The following is a 24,944-nucleotide window of genomic DNA, read 5'->3' on the forward strand; positions in this document are numbered from 1 at the left end:
GTTACACCTAAGAAACAGGGCACAGGTAACTAGGTTACCGTCAGGCGAGGGAAGGGAAATGGGCAGGTAGTGCAGGGTTCCCCTGTGGCCATTCCTCTCCAAAACAGGTATACTTATTTGGATACTGTTGGGGGGGGGGGGGAGGGGATGGCTTACCTGGGACAAGCTGCGGCAGCCGGAGCTCTGGCACTGACTCTAGTTCTGTAGTGCAGAAGGAAGAAGAGGAGAGCGGTAGTGATAGGGGATTCCATAGTCAGGGGTACAGACAGGAGATTCTGTGGTCATGACAGAGACTCCCGGATGGTTTGTTGCTCCCGGGTGCCAGGGTCAGGGATGTCTCTGATCGTGTGTACAGCATTCTGAGGTGGGAGGTTTGATCAGCCAGAAGTCGTGGTACACTTCGGTACCAATGACATAAGTAGAAAGAGTCAGGAGGTCCTGAAGAGTGAGTACAGAGAGCTTGGTAGGAAGTTGAAAAACAGGACCTCGAGGGTAGTAATCTCTGGATTGCTACTTGTGCCACGTGCCAGTGAGGGTAAGAGTAGGATGCTCTGGCAGATGAACGTGTGGCTGAGAAACTGGTGTAGGGGGCAGGGTTTTAGATTTCTAGATCAGTGGGACATTCTGGGGCAGGTGGGACCTGTACAAGAGAGACGGGTTACACCTGAACTACAAGGGGACCAATATACTTGCAGGGAGGTTTGCTAGTGTTATTGGGGAGGGTTTAAACTAGATTTGCAGGGCGATGGGAACCAGAGTGCCACAGCAGATACTGGAATGGGGGTAAAAATAAATGATGTTAGTAGTTCATGCAAAGTCACATATAGTAAGGTTGTTTGTGGTGGTAATAATCTTCTGAGGTGTGTATATTTCAATGCGAGGAGCACTGTGGGAAAGGCAGGCGAGCTGAGGGCCTGGATTGACACATGGAATTATGACATCATAGCCATTACTGAAACTTGGCTACAGGAGGGGCAGGACTGGCAACTCAATGTTCCAGGGTTCTGATGTTTCAGACACAATAGAGGCAGAGGGATGAAGGGTGGAGGGGGTGGCTTTGCTAGTCTGGGAAAATATTACAGCAGTGCTTCGGCAGGACAGATTAGAGGGCTTGTCTACTGAGGCCATATGGGTGGAGCTGAGAAACAGGAAAGGTATGACCACATTAATAGGGTTGTATTATAGACCACCCAATAGTCAGCGAGAATTGGAGGAGCAAATCTGCAGAGAGATAACAGACAACTGCAGGAGACAGAAAGTTGTGATTGTAGGGGATTTTAATTTTCTACACATTGATTGGGACTCCCATACTGTTAAAGGTCTAGATGGGTTAGAGTTTGTAAAATGTGTTCTGGAAAGTTTTCTAAATCAATATAGAGATGTACCAACTAGAGAGGATGCAATATTAGATCTCCTATTAGGAAATGAGTTGGGGCAGGTGACGTAAGTGTGTGTAGGGGGACACTTTGGTTCCAGTGACATAACGCCATTAGTTTCAACTTGATCTTGGATAAAGATAGATCTGGTTCTCGGGTTGAAGTTCTAACCTGGAAAAAGGCCAAATTTGAAGAAATGAGAAAGCATTTAAAAAGTGTAGATTGGGACAGGTTGTTCACTGGCAAGGAAGTGATTGGTAAGTGGGAGGCCTTCAAAGGAGGAATTTTGTGAGTGTAGAGTTTGTATGTTCCTGTCAGGGTTAAAGGCAAAATGACTAAGAATAAGGAACCTTGGTTCTCGAGGGATATTGGAACTCTGATAAAGAAGAAGAGAGAGATGTATAACATGTAAAGGCAATGTAATGGTGAGGTTGTATAAGACATTGGTGAGACTAAGTTTGGAGTATTGTGTGCAGTTTTGGTCACCTAATTACAGGAAGGATATTAATAAGGTTGAAAGAGTGCAGAGAAGGTTTACAAAGATGTTGCCAGGACTTGAGAATCTAAGTTACAGAGAAAGGTTGAATAGGTTAGGACTTTATTCCCTGGAGCGTAGGAGAATGAGGGGTGATTTGATAGAGGTGTATAAAATTATGATGGGTATAGATAGAGTAAATGCAAGCAGGCTTTTTCCACTGAGGCTAGGGAAGAAAAAAACCAGAGGTCATGGGTTAAGGGTGAAGGGGGAAAAGTTTAAAGGGAACATTGCGGGGGCTTCTTCACGCAGAGAGTGGTGGGAGTGTGGAATGAGCTGCCAGATGAAGTGGTGAATGCAGGCTCACTTTTGACATTTAAGAAAAACTTGGACAGGTACATGGATGAGAGGTGTATGGAGAGATATGGCCCAGGTGCAGGTCAGTGGGACTAGGCAGAAAAATGGTTCGGCACAGCCAAGATGGGCCAAAAGGCTTGTTTCTGTGCTGTAATGTTCTATGGTTCTATGGTTCTGATCTGTACTTATCCCTGAACCAAATTTGCTGAAATATGTAATCTAGCCATTCTTCATGAGCCCTAAGTAACTCAGGGATGTCTTAAATTTGTTAACAGTACAACAGAAACATGAGCTTTTCCAAATTACTAAGATTTGTAAACGAGATGGCGCTTTGACGATTGATCATAAAGAGATAAACAAAGCCTTTCAAGATTTTTATAATTCTTTATATCAATCAGAATTTGTTGATAATTCTTCTATGATGGATGAATTTTTAAGAAAATTGAATATCCCAAAATTAACTACAGAAGATAGTGTACTTCTAGACGCACCTATTATGGAAACCAAAATAAAAGAGGCTATTTTTTCAATGAATTCAGGTAAAGCCCCTGGTCCGGATGGTTATACTGCAGAATTTTTTAAATCCTTTTCCTCTATACTCTCTCCTTGGCTTTATAAAAATTTTAAAGATGTGTTAACTGTAGGTAAATTGCCACAATCTTTTTATGATGCCTCTATTTCTCTAATTCTTAAAAAAGATAAAGATCCCACTGAATGTGCATCCTATTGGCCTATATCTTTGCTGAATACGGACTTTAAGATTTTTAGTAAAATTTTGGCCACTAGATTAGAAAATATATTACCTCGAATTATCTCTGAAGATCAGACTGGATTTATTAAAAATCATTATCAGAAAATTGATTAATATTATTTATACTCCTTCATCCAAAATACTAGAATGTGTCATTTCTTTAGATGCTGAAAAAGCATTTGATGGAGTTGAATGGCCATATTTATTTAATACATTGCAACATTTTAATTTTAGTTCGAAATTTATATCATGGATTAAGTTAATATATTATAAACCTTTGGCTTCGGTTTTCACCAATAATCACAGATCTCCTTTTTTTTCAGTTATTGCGAGGTACAAGGCAAGGCTGTCCTTTAAGTCCTTTACTATTTGACATTGTTTTGGAACCTTTAGCTATCGCCATTCATGAATCACCTAATGTTTTGGGTATTACCCGTGGGGAAGGGATTTGTAAGTTATCATTATATGCTGATGATTTGTTACTATACATATCTGACCCTGAGAGATCTATTCCTGCTATTTCGTCCTTGCTTGCACAGTTTAGTAGCTTTTCTGGTTACAAACTGAATTTTAATAAGAGTGAATTATTTCCATTAAATATGCAAGTTCCAATTTATAAACGCTTACCATTTAAAGTTGTCACAGATCATTTTACTTATTTGGGTATTAAAATTACCAAGAAACATAAGGATTTATTTAAAGTTAATTTTTTACCTTTAATTGACCAAATTAAGCAACTTGTTACCAGGTGGTCCCCATTATCTTCGTCATTGGTTGGTCGAATTAATGCTATTAAGATGATAGTGTTACCCAAAATTTTATATTTATTCCAAGCACTACCAATTTTTATTCCTAAATCTTTTTTTGATATTATTGACTCTAAAATATCTTTGTATCTGTGGCAGAATAAAAATCCTAGACTAAGCAAAATATATTTACAGAAGCCAAAGAAGGAGGATGGTTTAGCTTTGCCAAACCTGAGATTTTACTATTGGGCAGTCAATATTCAATATTTAATATTTTGCACACAAGAATCGATTATAGCATTTTGCCCACAATGGGTAAATTTGGAATGTAAGTCTGTACAAGTCTTTTCATTGTTTTCAATTTTAGGATCTTCACTTCCTTTTTTTAATCTAAATTGAATAAACAAGTAACTAATCCCATAGTTAAACATAAATTGCGAATATGGTTTCAATTTCGTAAATTTTTTGGCTTGAATAAGTTTATCTTATCAAGCCCTATTATATCTAACTTTTTCTCTCGACCCTCTTTTATGGATCAAGCCTTTGTATTATGGAAAACAAAAGGTATAAAATGTTTTCGTGATCTATTTTTAGATAATAGTTTTATGTCCTTTGAACAGCTATCTAATAAATATAATTTACCTAAAACTCATTTTTTTAGATATTTGCAGGTTAGAAATTTCTTGAATAATATGTTACAGTCTTTTCCTAAATTATGTCCAATAGACATTACGGAAAAAATTTTAGCCCTGAATCCTTGCCAGATGGGTTTAGTAGCCACCATTTATAATATGATCATGAAAATACAGCCAGAAGTATCAGAAAAAATTAAGAAGGAATGGGAAAAAGAACTTCATTGTCTTATACCCACTGAGCAGTGGGAGAAAATTTTACAATTAGTGAAATCTTCTTCTATTTGTGCTAAACATGCTGTAATACAATTTAAGGTTGTACATAGGGCTCACATGTTCAAGGATAAACTTGCTCGATTTTACTCTCATGTTAATCCAACCTGTGACAGATGTCATTCTGAAGTAGTTTCATTGACCCACATGTTTTGGTCTTGCCCTTGTTTGCAAAATTATTGGAAAGATATTTTCCGTACTATTTCAACAGTTCTGAATATCAAATTGCAACCACATCCTATTACTGCAATTTTCGGTTTTACCAATGGTGGATAATATTTGTTTATCTCCCTCAGCTCGACGGATGATTGCATTTGTTACATTAATGGCTAGAAGATCTATCCTATTGAATTGGAAAGAAATTAATCCCCCAACTATATTTCAGTGGTTTTCTCAAACTATCCCTTGTTTGAGTTTAGAAAAAATTAGAAGTGTTGTCTTTGATTCTTCAATTAAATTTGAAGAAACTTGGAGACCATTTATCCAACATTTTCATATCAGTTAAACTGACTTTTCCTAAACCCTGCTTCTATTATCCTTAATTATTTGAATGGAGGTGCAGAATTATTGACGCTACTGTGTATATTTGACATAATGCAATGGCCCATGTTAGTTAGGTTTTTTTTTCTTTTTTGGGGATTTTTTTTCTCTTCTTATTTACTCCCTTTTTTCACAATTACTATGAGTTTGGGAGATTATTATATATGGATTATTATCATGAATGTATACTTAATCTATTAATTATGTACTTTCAAACTCTCTGTATTCATGTTTAATTTATGTTTGTTTAAAATTAATAAAAAGATTTAAAAAGAAAAAGAGCTTTCCTTCAAAACTGCAACAAGTTACACTTTTAACATAATTAAATATCCTAAAATGCTCCACAGAGGCTCCAAGACAATATATTACTGAGTTACAGATACTTATTCTTGGCTTCCAATCCATGAATTATCAGAGCCACATCACAAACTAACACTGGTGCTTTATTCACAAAATGTTGACAAGGGAACTTGATCACTCAGTAGAGTTAGCCCCATCTCTCCTCATTATCCTAGTGTCAATAGTTAGACTATAATTACCACACCTACTGCAGGAATAAACTCAGAACACATTATATTGACCCTATTATTGATGACTTCCTCTGTGGTTACTGGAAATCAAAAATACAAACTGAAAATTCTCGAAAGATTCAACAAGGCAGGCTACACCTATGGAGGGAGTTAATGAATTAACAACTTCAGAATTCTGATGAAAGTCATTGTTATTCTTTTATTATAGAACACACCAAACTCTCCTTTGTCGTCAGATTTGTGTCCTGATTTCCACCTATTTATGCCAAATGTCTGCATCAGGTTTGAAAAGAATGAAATATCCCATTAATTTTATTGTCAGTTGCAGGAAGTCTGGTCCTTCAAACTCCATGCCTGGCTCCAGGTTCATCCCCCTTTCTTTTAATAAACACATCACTGCACTGTGTTGCCCAAATTAAGAATGAGGTGTTCTATTAAATTTCTAGGTATTTTTGGAACCTCCAAAAGTCTGTATTGATCTAACTGGTAGCAAACATAAGCACTTGCTATTAACTAAAATTTAAATAACTTTCTCAGGTATAAATGAATGAATAAAGCTCTCCATGTTGTTGCATGTGCAGTACGTGAAATACTTGGCATATGTTAATCAGTATTTGATCATGTGAAAATAAGTAATTCATGGTGGGGGGTGGTTTGGGGACAGGAAGGATGACCTTCATCCAAAAGATTATGGAACTGAATGACGGGATTTTAAGTAAACTACCCCTCCCTAGACATCCCATGCACCCCACATTCAACAATAATCATCAGCCAAGCTAACAACAAACATACTAAGATTGACTATAAATGATGGTTTCCATTGTGTGACGATACAAATCTACAATAAATCAGTTATGCCTCCTTCCATTTTATAGTCTCAAAGGTTCCGTATTCATTACTTGACGTGCAGATAATACAGAACCTGATCAGCATTAAAATGCCTATAGAAGCTGTTTGCTTGAATTTTTTTAAACATCAAAAAGCACTTTGCTGCATTTCTTTAAACATTTTATGAAAATACATTAATTATTCCCATATTTTTCTTCTGGCATTTACACATCATTTCCTTCAGCTTAGTCACCCACTCACTAGAAGGCAAGTACTCAGCACCTATCTTATCAAATCTCAATCACTCCCACTCAGCCTATGCCTCATTCATTGCATCCAGCCTGATGTCTGACCTCATATCTTGCTCAAATTCATTTTATCCACCTACACCTCAACACTTTCTTCAACAATTGTTCAAGCCTTGCTCTAATAGTCAGGCCTATGTTCCTGGCCTGTTGGAAGTGTTGGACACAATCTATTAATCTGTTGAAACTGTTACTGACAGATCCAAATACTCTCTCTTACTCACCTGCAAGGTCCAATGACTTAAAGTAACATTTGATAAATTATGCTGGTTGTGTGAGGGCCAGGGGCTGGAATGCAGTCAGCCAGCCAGTCACAAGACCAGCAAAGCAAAGAAGTCTGAGAATCAACACATGGATTAGACCATGATTAACAGATCATGAAACATCTCCATCTTGTGATAGATCTTTGTTGGGTTTTAATCAGCTACTACGTATATGAAATGAGCATAGGTTGGGTTGTGGTAGTGTAGTACTTCTCATTTACAGGGAGTCCATAGTGAGAAATGAAGTGCAACAATACCCATAAAGTTTTACATTAATTTGTTCTTTCAACTCTGGAAAAGCCACACACAAACTGTTTCATCTTTCCATTGTGAGCTCTCTGCATTTGCAGAACGCTGTCATTCCATCTTTCTTAAAGGAAAAAAAAGGAATTTGTTCTTTTAAGAGCACTGTCATAGGAAGGCAGCATCTTTCATCAGAGATTCTCACCACTGCCCCATCAGGTAGAAGATACAAGGGACTCAGGACTCACACTACCAGGTTCAAGAACTGTTACTACCCCACAACCATCAGGCTTTTGAACAAAGGTGACAACTGCATTCAGTTACCCATCCACTGAGATGTTCCTACAACCAATGATCTCACTTTAAGGACACTTTATCTTGTTATCACATGTTCTTGATTGGTCAGGGCGAGAAAGGATACAGGAGAAGATAGGAGATTGGGGCTGAGAGGAAAAATACATCAACCATGATGAAATAGCAGAGTAGACTCAGGGCCAAATAGCCTAATTCTGCTCCTATATCTTAGGTCTTCTAGTCTTATTTATTGGTATTTATTTATATCTGCATTTGCACTGTTTGTTGCCTTCTGTACTCTAGTTGATCTTTCATTGTTATAGTTACTATTCTATAGATTTACTTGAGTATGCACACAGAAAAATGAATCTCACAGTGATATGTATGTACTTTGATAATAAAATTTACTTTGTACTTCGACCTTTGAATTTAAGACAAACTGAAACATAGCCATAATTGAACTTTCAGACTTTGTACCAATGGCTAGAAAAGAACCCTATGTATCAGACCCCAGCAGTTTGGAATATGTGTTTAAAAATACATGAAAAATACTGTGACCCAATGATTTAATTAAACCATCCATTATCTCTGATCCTCTAACCTTTAACCAGCCCACTGTACACACATCAATTCCAAACTAAAGTGATGCCCTTTCTCAATTATTCATGCCACAGTTCTTTCTGGTCATGCACAGTGACCAGGAGTGGGTGTACTCAGTATTCCAGTGTATATGATGTCCCAAGAGAAAAAAACAAATGGGAAAGAAGCCAGGGCAACATTCTTAATCAAAGAAGGTAGTAGAGAGCTGTGGAATTGTGATATAGAGGCAGTGGGTACCAATGTAGAATCAGATTGGGTTGAAATCATGAATAACAGGAAAGAAGATATGGGTGGGAATGGTCTTTAGACTCCCAAAATGTAACCACTCTATGGGGCAGAGTATAAATGGGGAAGTATCTACAGTAGGGGTTCACAACCTGGGGTCCATGTACTCCTTGCTTAATGGTATTGATTCATGGCATTACAAAGGTTGGGGACCCTTGATCGAGAGCATGCTTGAAGGAAAGGATGGGTGAGTAAGTTTACGGATGACATGAAGATTGGAGGAGTTGTGGATGGAGCTGCAGGTTGTCAAAGGTTACAAGAGGATATAGACAGGATGCAGAGTTGGGCAGAAAAATGGCAGATGGAGTTCAATCCGGATAAGTGCAAGGTGATGCATTTTGGGAGGACAAACCAGAAGACTGAGTACAGGATTAATGGTCAGTTACTTAAGAGTGTGGATGAACAAAGGGACCTTGGGGTTCAAATCCATACATCCCCCAAGGTCGCTGCGCAGGTTGATAGGGTAGTTAAGAAGGCCTATGGGATGCTAGGCTTCATTGACAGGGGGATTGAATTCAAGAGTAGAGAGGTCATGTTACAACTCTACAAATCTCTGGTGAGACCACACTTAGAGTATTGTGTTCAATTCTGGTCACCTCATTATAGGAAGGATGTGGAAGCTATGGAGAGGGTGCAGAGGAGATTTACCAGGATGTTGCCTGGTTTGGAGAACAAGTCATATGAAGCAAGGTTAGCAGAGCTGGGACTTTTCTCTTTGGAGCATAGAAGAATGAGAGGGGACTCGATAGAGGTCTACAAGATTATGAGAGGCAATAGATAGGGTGGATAGTCAGTACCTGTTTCCCAGGGCACCAATAGCAAACACCAGAGGGCATATGTACAAAATTAAGGGAGGGAAGTTTAGGGGACACATCAGGGGTAAGTTTTTTACACAGAGGGTTGTGAGTGCCTGGAATGACTTGCCCGGGATGGTAGTGGCTAAAACATTAGGGGTATTTAAGAGCCTCTTGGACAGGCACACGGATGAAAAAAAATAGAGGGTTATGGGGTAGTGTGGGTTTAGTACTTCTTTTTAAGGATTATATGGGTCGGCACAACAAGGAGGGCTGAAGGGATTGTACTGTGCTGTAATGTTCTATGATTCTATGGAACTACAACTATCATGGAAGATGTTAGTCTACATATTGATTGCACAACCCCAGTTGGCAAGGCTATCATAGAAGAATTTGCAGCGTGCACCAGTGATTTCTTCTTGGAACAGTGTTACACAACCTACTGTGGTTAAAAATCTCCTCCGGGGTAATGGCCACAATATGATGGAATTCCAAATGAAGTTTAAGGGCGAACACCATAGGTCCATAGCCTTAGTCTTCAATTTGAATTAGGGGAATTATAATGGTATGGGGAATGAGTTGTCAAAGGGGTTCTGGTAAACAAATTAAGAGGTCAGTAGATGAACTTTGGCAAATATTCAAACAGTTGGTCCAGCTTGATGAAGATTACATCCAGTTCATTCCTATAATCCACATTCTCTCTTCAGTTTTACCAGTGTACATGACTAATCTCCAATCTGAGAAATAACGGTTGGTGAGAAATTCAACTTATAAACGTAACATCCATGCAGGAGCACCTAGATAATCTGGTCAGTACCAAAATACAAAGTCCATACAACACCAGCATTAACTGTTGCAGCTGTGCAAAGAGCAACTTCAGGACATGTACCACATTCAAATATCAGCACTGATCTTCCCTTTGCCAGCGATGCTCAGTGAGGATTTGTAGTGGTGAAATAGTCAGGAAAGGTTTGGTTATTTAACTGTTTCCACCCACTATGATATGTGGGTGTGAGTTGAATTGACATTAGAACAAAAAGATCCTGGAGATCTTCCAGCTCCAAAATTAATTCAAACAGACTCTGATGTTAATCCACATTCTCTGTTTACCTGTTCCAAGGAATATTAATAAAAGCAATAAACTATTATGGTGTGAAGAGGCCTTCACTCCATCACATCAATTGTGTCATCGAATGCTGACATTGCTAGGTTCTGATCATATGGAACCAAACCGTGCTGACTGTAGCTGATCAGAGCTACCAGTGACTAACCACTGATATAGAAGTAGGTTCCAGACTTGCCCACACACATTGCACACATCATCAATAGGTTCAACCATATAAGCACCATAGCCAAGAAAGTACACAACACTTCCACTTTCTCAGGAGGCTAAAGAAATTTGCTATGTCCCGTCTGACATTCAGCAAGTCAAGTTTATTGGCGGTTACAAATGAGACAACATTTCTCCAAACTAGGGTATAAAGCACAGTACTACACATAACACAGATAACTCATGAAGGTAAGGATAAAATCAACAGATGACTCACACATAAATAACAAACTAAAGCGCATTAATATTAGAATAACCAATTACACTTCGAATATGATGCGGCCAGGAGTTCAGAAGCCTAATGGCCTGGGAGAAGAAACTGTTTCTCAAACTGACTGTCCTTGTTTTTATGCATCGTGGTCTCCTTCCTGATGGTAGAAAGTCAAAGAGGATGCTGGACGGATGGGTGAGATCCTTAATAATACTAAGGGCCCGATAAATGTCCCCAGTGGGTGGTATGGAGACCCAATGATCCTCTCACCTGTTCTCACAGTCCTTTGTAGGGATTTAGAAACATAGAAAACCTACAGCACAATACAGGCCCTTCAGCCCACAAAGCTGTGCCCAAAAAGTTCTTACCTTATAACTACCTAGGCTTACCCATAGCCCTCTATTTTTCTAAGCTTCATGTATCCATCCAGGAGTCTCTTAAAAGACCCTATCGTATCCGCCTCCACCACCACAACTGGCAGCCCATTCCACGCACTCACCATTCTCTGTGTAAAGAACTTATCCCTGACAGCTCCTCTGTACCTACTTCCAAGCACCTTTGAACAATGCCCTCTTGTGCTAGCCATTCCAGCTCTGGGAAAAAGCCTCTGACTATCCACATGATCAATGCCTGTCATTATCTTGTACAACTCTATCAGGTCACCTCTCATTCTCCATCGCTCCAAGAAGAAAAGGCCAAGTTCACCCAACCTATTCTCATAAGACATGCTCCCCAATCCAGGCAACATCCTTGTAAATCTCCTCTGTGCCCTTTCTATGGTTTCCACATCCTTCCTGTAGTGAGGCGACCAGAACTGAGCACAGTACTCCGAGTGAGGTCTGACCAGGGTCCTATGCCTCCTTACTTTTTCAATAAGCCTTGCATGGGGTACCTTATCAAATGCCTTGCTGAAATCCATATACACTACATCTATGGCTCTATCTTCATCAATGTGTTTAGTCACATCCTCAAAAAACATAATCAGGCTCATAAGGCATGACCTGCCCTTGACAAAGCCATGCTGACTATTCCTAATCATATTATACCTCTCCAAATGTTCATAAATCCTGCCTCTCAGGATCTTCTCCATCAATTTACCAATCACTGAAATAAGACTCACTGTCTATAATTTCCTGGGCTATCCCTACTCCCTTTCTTGAATAAGGGAACAACATCCGCAATCCTCCAATCCTCCAGAACCTCTCCCACCCTCATTGATGCAAAGATCATTGCAAGAGGCTCAGCAATCTCCTCCCTCTCTTCCCACAGTAGCCTGCGGTACATCCCGTCCAGTTTCGGTGGCTTATCCAACTTGATGCATCCTCTTCCTTAATATCTACGTGCTCAAGCTTTTCAGTCCGTTACAAGTTATTGCTACAATCTCCAAGATCCTTTTCCGTAGTGAATACTGAAGCAAAGTATTCATTAAGTGTCATCTTCTCCGGTTCCATACACACTTTTTCACTGTTACACTTGATTGGTCCTATTCTCACATATCTTATCCTCTTGCTCTTCACATACTTGTAGAATGCCTTGGGGTTTTATTTAATCCTGTCTGCCAAGGACTTCTCATGGTCCCTTTTAGCTCTCCTAATTTCATTCTTAAGTTCCCTCCTGCAAGCCTCATAATCCTCTAGATCTCTATCATTATCTAATTTTTGAAGCTTTTGTAAGCTCTTCTTTTCTTCTTGACTAGATTTAGAACAGCCTTTGTACACCACAGTCCAATGCTCGACTGCTCCCATACCAGATGGAGATGCCACTGGTCGAGACGCTGTCAATGGCCCTGCTGTAAAACACAGTTAAGGTGGGAGGGAGGCCTTGCTTTCCTCAATCTTCTTGGGAAGTTTAGGTACTGCTATGAAACATAGAAACATAGAAAACCTACAGCACAATACAGACCCTTCGGCCCACAAAGTTGCGCCAAACATATCCCTACCTTAGAAATTACTAGGCTTACCTATAGCACTCTATTTTACTAAGCTCTATGTACCTATCAAAAAGACTCTTAAAAGACCCTATCGTATCTGCCTCCACCACCGTTGCTGGCAGCCCTTTCCACGCACTCACCACTCTCTGAGTAAAAAAACTTACTCCTGACATCTCCTCTGTACCTACTCCTCAGCACCTTAAACATGTGCCCTCTTGTGGCAACCATTTCAGCCCCACGAAAAAGCCTCTTGACTATCCACACAATCAATGCCTCTCATCACCTTATACACAATGATGCTATGCCTTCTTGGTCAGAGAGGTGATGTTAAGGGACAAGGTGAGGTCATCTGAGATGTGAACTCCCAAGAACTTGGTGTACTTAACTCTCTCTTCAGAGGACCCATGTATTTGCTGAGGGGCTTGGTTCGTCTGCATCTTCCTGAAGTCCTCAGTGATTTCCTTTGACTTCTCCATGTTCAGCTTATGTTGTTCTTCTCACACCAATCCACCAGCCGCTTCCTCTCTAGACTCCATCATCATTCTTGGTAAGGCCGACCACTGTTGAGTCATCCACAAACTTGATGACATAGTGTGAGCTGGATCCTGTGACACAGTCATGCATCAGCAGTGTGAACAGCAGTGGGCACACAGCCTTGGGGAGCACTGGTGCTGAGCAAAATAGTACAAGAGACTTTGCTGCCCATATGGAATGACTGCAGCCCTACTGTTAACCCAATCTTTATAGATGCACCAGGGAAAACATCCTTTCCAAATTTACCATGGCTCGGTATGGCAACTCTCTCCACAAGACTACAAGAAACTACAGAATTATGGATGCAGCTTAGCGCATCACATAGAACTGTCTTCCCTCCATGGATTCTGTCTACATTTCTAACAGTCTCGGTAAAACAGCTAACATGATTGAAGACTCCACCACCCTTTCCATCATGCAGAAGGTACAAAAATCCTGAATGCATATACTACCAAAGTCAAAGACAGCACTGTTAAAAGAGTATCGAAAAATCCCTGAGAATAAGATGGACTCTTGACCTCACAATCTACCTTATAATGGCCTCACACCTTATTGTTTACTTACACTGTACTTTCTCTGCAATTAATATTCTATATTCTGCATTCTGTTGTTGTTTTCCCTTGCATTACTTCACTGAAGTGATGATGTATGGATGGTACAGAAGCAAACCTTTTCACTGTACTCTGGTATATGTGACAATAAAAAATTCTTATTTATAAATGTATGCCAAAGATTTATTGACACATTGGGAGAGCTGAATCTGGAAGATGGAATAATTAGCAAAAAATAATTTTGGCCCTATAGAGGCCAAGGCCTGGGAAATTATACTGAGGAATCAGGAAATGGCAGATGAATTGACATCAAAATATGAGGTCATCCACTTTGATTGAAAAAATCAAAAAGCTGTTATTTTTTAAATGGTAAAAATTTGAAAGGTATTGGTGTTCAGAGGGAACTCTGAGTCATTGTTGACAAAATTATTGAACGTGATGACGGTTAAGCAAACAGACAGGAAGGTAAAGAGTCAGTTGGACTTTATTACAACAGGATTTGGATAAAAGAGTAGAGATATTCTGTTTACTGACTGGGTAGAAAATAGGCACAATGTGTTTGTTAACCCCAGTCTTGGCAGAATCTGTAAACATTTAGCAATTAATTTTAAGTTCAGTAATATATGCCTGTTCTTCTCCAGGACTGTCACCTTGTAGTGGTGGAGAGGCTTGTGAGTTCCTGAGATCCTGAGAATGATGGCATCTGGAGTTAAGACATCTGGCACTTAGCTCCTGGTGAGGTTGAGAAGGAGGTTCGAGACAGAGAGCAATCCAACCAAGACCTCAGTGGTGGAGCTGGCAGGGGATGATGGCACATCACAATGGCAGTGAAGGCAGAGGAAGGCTGCAGCAGTGAAGAATACCCAGTTGTCTTGCATTCAAAGCCATTGGACCCTGACCCCAATCAGTCAAGGACCCTGTGGTGGCTGGTCATGCATCAGCCTCTCCAAACGCCAACAAGGTCATGCACAAGCTTCCCCCATTAAGGGAATCCACCCTAACATTCCAGAATATGCAGATTTTGGACCAGTTTCTAGAGCCACCCGAAGATTCACCAATAAACCACCCCTTACAAGAACATCACACTTAACTCAAGTGATCGCACTAACACTCTACGTCCATTGTATTAAGACATTACAATCAAGCTGCACCAAATTTAAACCACTTTAAGCCAATGAGAACATCACACAAACTTATGAATTAAACTAGCTGAACCAAGTCCCCAGCAAGAACATGCTAAATATCCAGTCATTCCATGGTAGGTTAAAATTCCAGCCACTCAATAATTTCCCCCTCAATAATATCAACCATCTCAAAGACAATTAGTCTTAGGCATTAAACTTTGGTCTTGCCATTTTCCGAAATATGATTTTTTAAAAAATACACTTGAGCACCTTCTCCTAGCAAGAACTCTACCCACCTGTCATCTGTCTCATTCTCTTGTTAATGCTTTAAGCCTAAGATACTGTGGCAATTTATCACTGACGGTGGGCCCCCTCACAATGGGTGTGATCATGTCACGATGCAATGACATTTGTGAGCGGAGTAATATAGTGAAAAGTTGAAAAGAGCCACAATAATGACCATTAACCAGTGTGAATTGTATCACATCATACAGTGAATCAGAATCAGGTTCAATATCACCAACATATGTTGCAAAATTTGTTGTCTTGGCGGCAGCAGTACAATGCAATAAATAATAATAGATGATGTAAATTACAGTAAAATATATATAGATAGATATTTGTTAAATTAAATAAGTAGTGCAAATATAAAAATAAAAAAGTAATGAAGTAGTGTTCATGGGTTCAATGTCCATTCAGAAACGGCAGAGGGGAAGAAGCTGTCCTGAATCATCACATGTTCTGATGGATGCCACCTTTTTGTGGCATTGTGGCTTGAAGATGTCCTTGATACTATGAAGACTAGTACCCATGATGGAGCTGATTATGTTAACAACTCTCGATCCTGTGCAGTAGCCCCATTCCCACGCCCCCCCCCCCCATCCCACCACGAGACAGTGATATAACCATTTAAAATGATGCATGGCACGCTGGTAGAAAGTTGCGAGTGTTTTTGATGACATACCAAATCTCCTCAAACTCCTAATGAAATATAGCCACTTTCATGCCTTCTTTTTAGCTGCATCAATATGTTGGTCCCAGGACAGATCCTCAGAGATACTGACACCTCAGAAATTGAAGTTGCTCACTCTTTCCACCCCGATCTCTCTATGAGGATTGGTGTGTGTTCCCTCGTCTTACCGTTTCTGAAGTCCACAATCAGGTTTTTGGTCTTACTGATGTTGAATGTAAGGTTGTTGCTGCAACACCACTCAACTAGCTGCGATATCTCGCTCATGAGCTCCCTCTCGTTACCATCTGAAATTCTGCCAACAATAGCGATTGGTGTGAATGGAACAATCACTCTCTTTCTTTTGAAGGAACTGCTTCAAAAGGCACATAGAAAAGCTGTAAATGAGGAAAGAGGACAGAAGGGAAGAGGAATTGAGACAGAAGATATGGCTTGTGGCCATCTCCTTCTGTTGCTCATGACCTCAGGAGATAGGACTAGCCTTTCTTTACTCCCAGCCCATTTACAGAGCCATTAATTACCTCCATAATTTTGGTTTCCATAGCTAGAAAGTGATATATTTGACTGGTTTTCACAAAGGCAGGTCTGTCATATGAGGAGTAATTGAGTGGGCCAGGTCCCTGTTCCCGGGAGTTTAGAAAAATCAGAGGTACAAGGCTCTTCAAGGTATTTACAAGGTAAATGTAGGGAAGATGCTGATTGGGGTGTCTAAACTTAGGGGTAACATTCCCAAAATAAAATGTACACCAAATTCACCAGTATTGAAAAGAAACTTCTTCATTCAAAGGATCATAATTTTTCGATTTCTATTCCTAGGAAACTGTGGAAGCTTGGTTACTGTAAAATTAAAGGAAATAAGGAATATTAGGATAGGACACTGTAAATTATAAAAGGGAGAGGTGATGCTTGACCAAGTTTTAATATCTTAAAGTAGTAGTACATAAAGATAATGCAGTTAATGTCACAACTTATGTAAGACACCATGTTTAACATGAACATCATCACAAAAGGATTTAGGGGTCTGTTAACAAAATGGAAACCAAAAGTGCTGAAATGTCAATATGGCAAAAGTTGGGAACATTGGTAGTGGCATAGGAAGTGGCCACATAATCTGTGTGAGCTCAGGAGAACAATTTCAAATACACCAAAATGAGGGATGTGGTTTACACATTGGAAAATGCTGCCAAATTAAGGGGGAAAATTAAACAAACCAACAGGATGGGCATAACATTAATCAAAGAGTGGCTGTGGGATTGCAAACAGGTAACTGTTAGAGATGCAATTTTGATGGAATGATAAATAAGGAAGCCTCATCAAACAAAGAAGGTAGGAGTTTAAGCAGAATGAAGGGGCAATGGATCCAGGGGTATGGAAACTTAAATCTCTGAAAGTAACAATATAGGTTACTGCGCCCCCTGGTCCTTGAACATTTGTTAACAGTTTTGCTATGTTGTTGGGGATTAGTTGGGAGGGGGTTAAGTATCTTCACTCTCCTTTAGAGATGATGGTGCTGGGGGATAGTCAATGATGGTGTTTGGATATGTTATTGTGAGGGATTGGGACTTGTGGTTTTGGTGATTGGGATTAGGATTTGGGTATGTTACTTTATGTTACATTCACACATTCTTACCATTATTACAAAGTGGGAAAGTTGATCTCCAATCAATCCTCCCTCCCCACTCCCAGCTTCACCTATCACCTTGTGTTTCTTCCTCCCCCCCCACCTTTTAAATCTGCTCCTCATCTTTTTTTCTCCAGTCCTGCTGAAGGGTTTCAGCCCAAAATGTTGACTGTACTCTTTTCCATCAATGCTGCCTGGCCTGCTGAGTTCCTCCAGCATTTTGTGTGCATTGTTTGAAAGTGGGAAAGGGTTAGTTTTAATGCTTTTGAGTATGTAAGATTGGGAAATGCTGGTTATAATGATTAGAGATTGGGAGAATAAGAAATCAAAAAGGAATTACATGTAGAGGTGAACAGTGTAGATGTGCTAAAACAGGTCTGATCACTCTTCCCACTCTCAATTGCTTTCAGGCAAGGGTGATGTTCAGTGCAGTGATTGAACTGAGGGTGGCAGTAGTGTACGGCAGTTGGGGCTTGAGTATGAGGGATGGGAACAGCTGGAGAGTTGGGAACGGTCAGGGAATTAGGAATGGAATAGCTTATGACAAACTAGGGACTAACTAAAGGAAAGAACAGTTGCGGCAGTGCAAGACAGTCAAGGAATTGGAAGAGCCATAAAATCAGGAAATTGGAATAGAGCCTTAAAATCAAGGAATACAGCATGGAAACGTGACCTTCAGTTCAACTCACTTGTGTTGATCACACTGCCTACCAACCTAGTCCTGTATGCATGAGCTTGGTCCATGTTCCTCCAAAACCCTCCTGTTAAGGTGCTTATTCAGATGTGTTTTAAATATTGTTGTTGTGCCTCAAACGCTTACACTGTCAGCTCATTTCATATATGCACCACTCGCTGAGAGAAAGAAGTTGCCTTTCAGATCTCTTTTAAATCTTTCACTTCTTATCTGAAACGTATGCTCTTTTAGTTTTTAGTTCCCCGTCCCTGGAAGAAAGACCAAGTACCTTCACCCTATCTATACCCCTCATGGTTTTAAACACCTCTATAAGGTCACACCTTCTTGGGAATAAGGACCATAGGCAGGATGAGGAGGATGAAAGATGGGGATATTGAGAACAGGGTAGTTTTAGGTAATTGGGTATAGGGTAACATAGAGTGTTGGGGAATTGGGGAGTGCTTAGGAACATGGAAACATTATAACTAGTTGTAGAGAAAATATAAAACCGTTAGAGATTGGAAAAGAGGAAGTAAATAGAAGTTCAGAGCTTGGAGATGGGATGGACTAGTTAGTTAAGACCGGTTTGGCGATGGGAGGTTGATAACTCTCCAATGGCTGTGTTTAATTTTTACAGTATAGGGTGGTTGTAGGCTGGAGGGTCGTTGATGGCTCTACGTAATTATAAGGCTTGATGTTTAGTTTTAGGGTGTTGATTAAAGATTTGTCTGTTGGGTTTAGGGTTTCGCAATCTAGTTTTTTCCTGTCTTGGGTGATACTACACTAAAGAAGATGTTCTTTATATACCTTTCCCGCTTACCTGCTCCTACATCCGGGACGTGTTGCCAACGACATCACGCATGCGCAGCCGCAGAGCGTCCTAGGAAATGTAGTTTGTTACCGTCCAGAAACGTGGTGTCCAGGGCGCAACCTCGGAAATCTGGGTAAGTAAGGACGGGGGCAGGACCTTCAACGGGGTGCAGAAGAACCGGAGTTAATATCACGAAGTTTCGGCAGAGCGGGTGAGTGAAATTGTGGGGATATACGGAACAGCAAGGACCGAGGCCTGTACCCGGTGGAATCTCCGCCACCTGAGTGGGTTTGGGGTTTGGGTGGGTGTGGGATCTTTACTCTGCGTTGGCAGGGTCAATGGGATCTCGGTAGTGGGAGGGGGCTACTGGGTACGTCAGTGGATTTCTGCAGTGGGCCGCCTCCTAGGACAGACAGTGGTCACTGCAGTGGGTTACAGAGTGGATCTCTTAAAGTAGGTAATCAGGTTAGTTAGACCCCTCCGAAGAGGGCGATAAGTTGGGTCTGTACACTATGTTTGTTTGCAGAGTTTCAACAGTACCTCCTCGTGTGTTTTTGTATGCTTTTACATTTGTTTTCTTGTGTGTCATTGCAGTATTTCTCCCATGTGTTTGATTTGGCATGAGTCTGTTTTTCTTTTATAGATCTAAAAATGTATGCGAGATTGAGCACCTACATTTTGGGGAATGAACTTCTGGGCAGTGGCCAGTTCCTGAAGCAAGCAGTCTCTTGTGTGGACATATTAAACAGAGGTGGCAGAGTGCTCTTGAGGGGTGCGGACTGGCTGAATAATGAGCACTTAAGAACAAGAACTCAGTGGATCACCACTGGAACAGAATGGCAGTCGATAATAACCAACTGTAATCCTAAGGCATTGAAACACTTTGGTACAAAATTGGTTCCCTGTTCCTCTACTAGGAAGGGACTGCCTACTAAGACATCGATTATTCTGCCAGCTCAGATTACTGGAGCTCTTGTGAACTGTTCGTTGAAAAATCTTCTACTTTTAACAAATCACAAAGGCTCAAGTCAATGTTTGAAAGAAAAAGTGCAATTTCCAGCTGTGCGAAGGATGTTAAGAACCCATTATTTAATTAATACCTGTCATCTGGCTCGTAGAGTTATGCCTGCTACACCTGACAATTTAATCCTCCTGAGCCACAGACCATTTTCAAAGTCCTCTGCAAACATGGGGAGATCTGCTGAGAACCAACAGATGACACTGCGGACGAAATTTCTATTAACTTGCCTCTTTGGAACTGCTGTGATAGGGTTTTGGTTCTACGTTCACTTGGAAAAGAAGGAACAGGAGAAGTTGAGACGCCAGGAGCAGTTGAAAAAGTTGGCCCTTGGTCAAGGTAACTTCAACTTACTAGATCACACTGGAAGACCCAAAACCAAAAGTGATTTCATTGGCCAGTGGGTGCTGCTATACTTTGGGTTCACACATTGCCCTGACATCTGTCCTGATGAACTGGAGAAGATGTCCAGTGCAGTACAAATTTTGGATATGGACAAAACATTGCCACCAGTCCAACCTATCTTCATCACGGTGGATCCAGATCGAGATGGAGTGGACGAGATGGCAAAATACATCAGAGATTTTCACACTCGTATGATTGGGCTAACTGGGACTCCAGAACAGATTAAGGAGCTGGGGAAGGCATATAGGGTATATTATAGTGCTGGTCCCAAGGATGAAGATAATGACTACATTGTGGATCACACCATCATCATCTACCTTCTCAACCCTGATGGGCTTTTCATCGATTACTACAATAGGAGCAAAACTGATCAGGAAATTGCTGAGAGTATCCGAGGCCACATGAAAACCTATGTTCAACTGTTCAGTTGAAAAAAAAAACTGGGAAGTTATTTGCAAATATTTACATTAGCAACAATTATTGATGAACAAGTTCACCTCATCCCACAAATGGACTAGGACTCCAGAGCCTTTTACTGCAAGTAATTTCTCAACCTTTGCTTAACACTTTTCCAATCCTAACAATCTGATCAAATGGCAATGATCAAACTATTTTTTCAAATGAGATTACGTTTCAGCGAAGTGATTACAGATTGTTTATGTAAATAATAATGAATCTTGTAAGGTGAATATTGATTTAAGATTAACTGCAAGGTTTGTTTAGTATTCAGGAACATGACTGCCAAGCGCAGTTGCTCACCCATTGTTAATTGGTGTCAGCATCCACTCAATAATTTCAGTTATAATTATTTGAAATAACTTCACTAGTTGAGTCAGAATGATTGTGCATGTCTCAAAGAGTTCAGAACTCATCAATACTTGTATATTTTGTTTGCAAATTTGTTATTATTTGTATCTAGCTATTGGAATATAGTTTGTATAATTAGACCCAAGAGTTAGGGCAATAGATTGGATTCCTGTATATAACAGACTTTAAGAACAGGGTGCTAATCAGACAGACAGAAACTCAATACTTGAAACTGAGCATTTTATATCTTCTGATCCTATGACACCTCTTTATAAAAAAAACGGATTTCTGTTTTTTACTAACAGAGCCACCCCATCCCATCTGCCTACCTGCCTGTCATTTCGATACATTGTGTATCCTTGGTTGTTAAAACTGTGATCTTCTTTCGGCCATGATTTACTGATGCCCAAATTTCATACTTGCCAATTTCCAACTGAACTATAAGATCATCTACTTACAGTTGCAAGAAAAAGTTTGTGAACTATTCATGAAATGTGGTCTGATTTTACTCTAAGTCACAATAATAGACAGACACAATCTGGCTAAACTAATAATACATAAACAATTACAAACAAGAGAAAATCTGCAGACACTGGAAATCCAAGCAACACACACAAACCCTTCGGTCAGACTGGAAGGGGTCTTGGCCCGAAATGTCAACTGTAGTTTTTTCCATAGATGCTGTCTGGCCTGCTGAGTTCCTCCAGCATTTTGTGTGAGTTGCACACCTAAACAATCATACTTTTCATATCTTTATTGAGCACATTGTTTAATTATTTAGTCCAGGCTGGAAAAAGTATGTGAACCCTTGTATTCAGTAACTGGTAGAACCTTCTTTAGCAGCAATAACCTCCACCAAATGTTTCCTGTAGCTGTTGATTAGACTTGCACAATGGCCAAGACCATTCCTCCATACAAAACTATTTAAGTTCATCAATATTTCTGGGATACCTTGCATGAACTGTGCTCTTAAGGTCATGCTACAGCATCTCAATTGGGTTAAGTTCTGGACTCTGATTTCAACATCCCAAAATACAAATTTTCTTATCCTTAAACCATTCTGTTGATTTTTTTTATTGTGTTTCAGATCGTGGTCTTGTTGCATCATCCAACTTCTGTTATGTTCCAGGTGACAGACCGTGACCCTGACATTCTCCTATAAAGTGTCTTGATCCCTCACTTATTGTTCCCTTAAAAATTGCAAGCTGTCCAGGCCCTGAGGCAGCAAAACAGTCCCAAACCATGACGGTCTTTTCACCATGCTTCACAGTTGGGATGAGGGTTTGCTGTTGGTGTGTAGTGCCCTTTTTCCCCAAACATAGAGGTGTGCATTTCTGCCAAAAAGTCCAATTTTTGACTCATCTGTCCACAGAACATTGCTCCAGAAGCGTTGCGGAACATCCAGGTGCTCTTTTGCAAACTTGAGATGTACAGCAATTTTTGTTTTTGGAGAGCAGTGGTTTCCTCCATGGTGTCCTTCCATGAACACCATTTTTGTTCAGTGTTTTTCTGATAATGGTCACATGACGAGAGACTTTAGCAAGTTCTAGAGATTTCTGAAGGACTTTTGCTGTTACCCTTGGGATCTTTTCACCTCCTTCAGCATTCACTGACTGGAACACCTGACTCCAAATAGCTTTTTTTTTGAAGGCATTACCTCAGAGGTTCACATATCTTTTTAAACTGAGACTGTGATTGTTTAAATAGTGTACTCGGTATTAATGAAAGGAAGTACAATTGCTAGCAGATTGTGTTTGTCTATTATTGTGACTTAGATGAAGATCAGAACACATTTTATGTGCAATTCTTGCAGAAAACCAGGTCATTGTAAAGGGTTCACAAACTTTTTCTTACAACTGTAATTCTTTATACTGCACACATTCAAATGTAACACCTTTAGTCCTGTATTCACCACCCTTTTTAATTTTGCCTCACTGGAAGTTAAATTCTTGATTTCCTGTTTATTCTGGAGACTTCTGTAACCTTTACTGTATCTCCCTTTCCTTGTACTTTAACCTCATTTTTCCAAGCTGTTGAACACACCTCCCTATTATTTAAAGACACACTTCAGTGCATCCCACTGACTGCAATTTTTCCATGTTAACCGCCTATCCATCCTCACATTTTCACTACACACTGCATCTACTCGTAAACCATCTGCCCCACCCTCTGCCTGGTAATTTCTCACCACCACCACTGCGAAATTAAACCTTCCCCAATAGCTCTCGCAAAGTTGCCCACCAGGAAAAATTGTTTAATGATGGGCTCAAGACAAGCTTGGCACAAAGCTGAATGATGATGAAATAGGTAACCTTCTCAGTCCTAATAACCTTAAGTGCCGGGTGAATATAAAGAACCAAGAGTATGGCAGACCTGTGACACCTAGCCCAGGAATTGCATCTGTTCAATCTTGGCTATGCTATATAGAACTATGGATTTGAAGTGGAATAATCAAAAGGTGTAATGTGGTTTAAGCAGATTTGATTATCCTCCTTCAGGATGGATATGCCTATCTTAACACAATTCAAATATTATGTTGTTTAATATATTTTAATAAATATCACAGCAATTCTGAAGTTAATAAATTAACAATGATACAAACTTGGCCAATGCATTCTGTGAAACTGCATTTTGGAAACTCCGTCACATGCCTGCAGACATTAAACTGAGAAGATACAATAAAAGGTAAGAAGATTATGTCAAGTGTTTGAGTTGAACCAAGATAATAGAACATAGAATAGTACAGCACAGTACAGGCAGTTTGGCCCACAATGTTGTACCAACCCTTAAACCCTGCCTCCCATATATCCCCCCACCTTAAATTCCTTCATGTACCTGTCTAGTAGTCTCTTAAATTTCACTAGTGTATCTGCCGCCGTCACTGACTCGGGCATTGCATTCCACACACCAACCACTCTGAGCAAAAATCCTTCCTCTAATATCCCCCTTGAACTTCCCACCCCTTACCTTAAAGCCATGTCCTCTTGTATTGAGCAGTGGTGCCCTGGGGAAGAGGTGCTGGCTGTCCACTTTGTCTGTTCCTCTTAAGAATGGAGAAGAATGAGAAGTAAAGTGACAGTGGTGTACAAAGTGTTGGGAGATATAGATCGAGTAGACATTCAGAGACTTTTTCCCGGGGCAGAAATGGCTGATACCAGGGCATAATTTGAAGGTGTCTTGAGGTAAATACAGAGGGGATTTCAGAGCTCAGTGATCTACACAGAAGAGTGGTGGGTACACTGAACATCCTGTCAGGGATAGTGGCAGAAGCAGTTCAATCAGGAGAATGTAACAAACTCTTACATAGGCACATCAGTGATAGAAAACCGGGTGATGGTGTGGTTTAGATTAATCTTGGAGTAGGTTAAAATGTTGTAATATTCTAATAATGCTTTTCACAAGATGTTTAAGTTCCACCTTTGCCTAGACTGAACTCCTGCTTCAGCAAGGACCTGGACCCATTGCAGTTTGCCTATCGCCACAATAGGTCAATCTCAATGTCTGTCCACATGGCCCTAGACCACCAAGACAACACAAACACCTATGTCAGGATGCTGCTCATCGACTATACCATCTTTCATGTTCTCAGTTATTTATTTACTCATTTATTTGTTATTATCATGTTATGTTTGGCTTCTCTTGCACATTGTTGTTTGTCAGTCTTTGT

The 24,944-nt window shown here is 40.2% G+C and overlaps 2 protein-coding genes across 5 annotated transcripts in view; one reads left to right on the forward strand and one right to left on the reverse strand.

Moving 5' to 3' along the window:
- Nucleotides 1–19,125, reverse strand: part of ccdc136b (coiled-coil domain containing 136b) — a 165,168-nt gene extending 146,043 nt beyond the window's left edge. Inside the window, exon 1 of one of the 3 annotated variants that reach the window (XM_059987124.1) lies at nt 19,057–19,125. Coding sequence is in view for 1 of the 3 variants with exons in the window: in XM_059987122.1 (XP_059843105.1) it covers nt 13,150–13,239 (90 nt within the window). In the remaining 2 variants the exon portion in view is untranslated. Of the gene's footprint in view, nt 1–13,149; nt 13,355–16,112; nt 16,777–19,056 lie in introns of those variants that run through there. The other 2 variants (XM_059987125.1, XM_059987122.1) reach the window with 2 other exon arrangements.
- On the forward strand, nt 19,119–23,882 carry LOC132403639 (protein SCO2 homolog, mitochondrial). Of its 2 annotated transcripts, none has more exons than XM_059987127.1 (2): nt 19,119–19,258; nt 19,691–23,882. In XM_059987127.1, exon 2 carries the CDS (start codon nt 19,699–19,701, stop codon nt 20,899–20,901), a length of 1,203 nt encoding a protein of 400 aa, XP_059843110.1. In that variant the 5' UTR covers nt 19,119–19,258; nt 19,691–19,698; the 3' UTR covers nt 20,902–23,882. The 2 variants fall into 2 exon arrangements, with proteins under 2 accessions (XP_059843110.1, XP_059843111.1); XM_059987128.1 differs by having other exon boundaries at nt 19,125–19,180.
- The last annotated feature ends 1,062 nt before the right edge of the window (nt 23,883–24,944 follow it).

The sequence above is a fragment of the Hypanus sabinus genome, chromosome 13 (genome assembly GCF_030144855.1).
Source record: "Hypanus sabinus isolate sHypSab1 chromosome 13, sHypSab1.hap1, whole genome shotgun sequence".
NCBI classification, from domain to species: Eukaryota; Metazoa; Chordata; class Chondrichthyes; order Myliobatiformes; family Dasyatidae; genus Hypanus; species Hypanus sabinus.

Coding starts and splice junctions, on each gene's coding strand:
- LOC132403639 (XM_059987127.1), top strand. CDS start 19,699: ATGTATGCGAGATTGAGCACCTACATTTTGGGGAATGAACTTCTGGGC.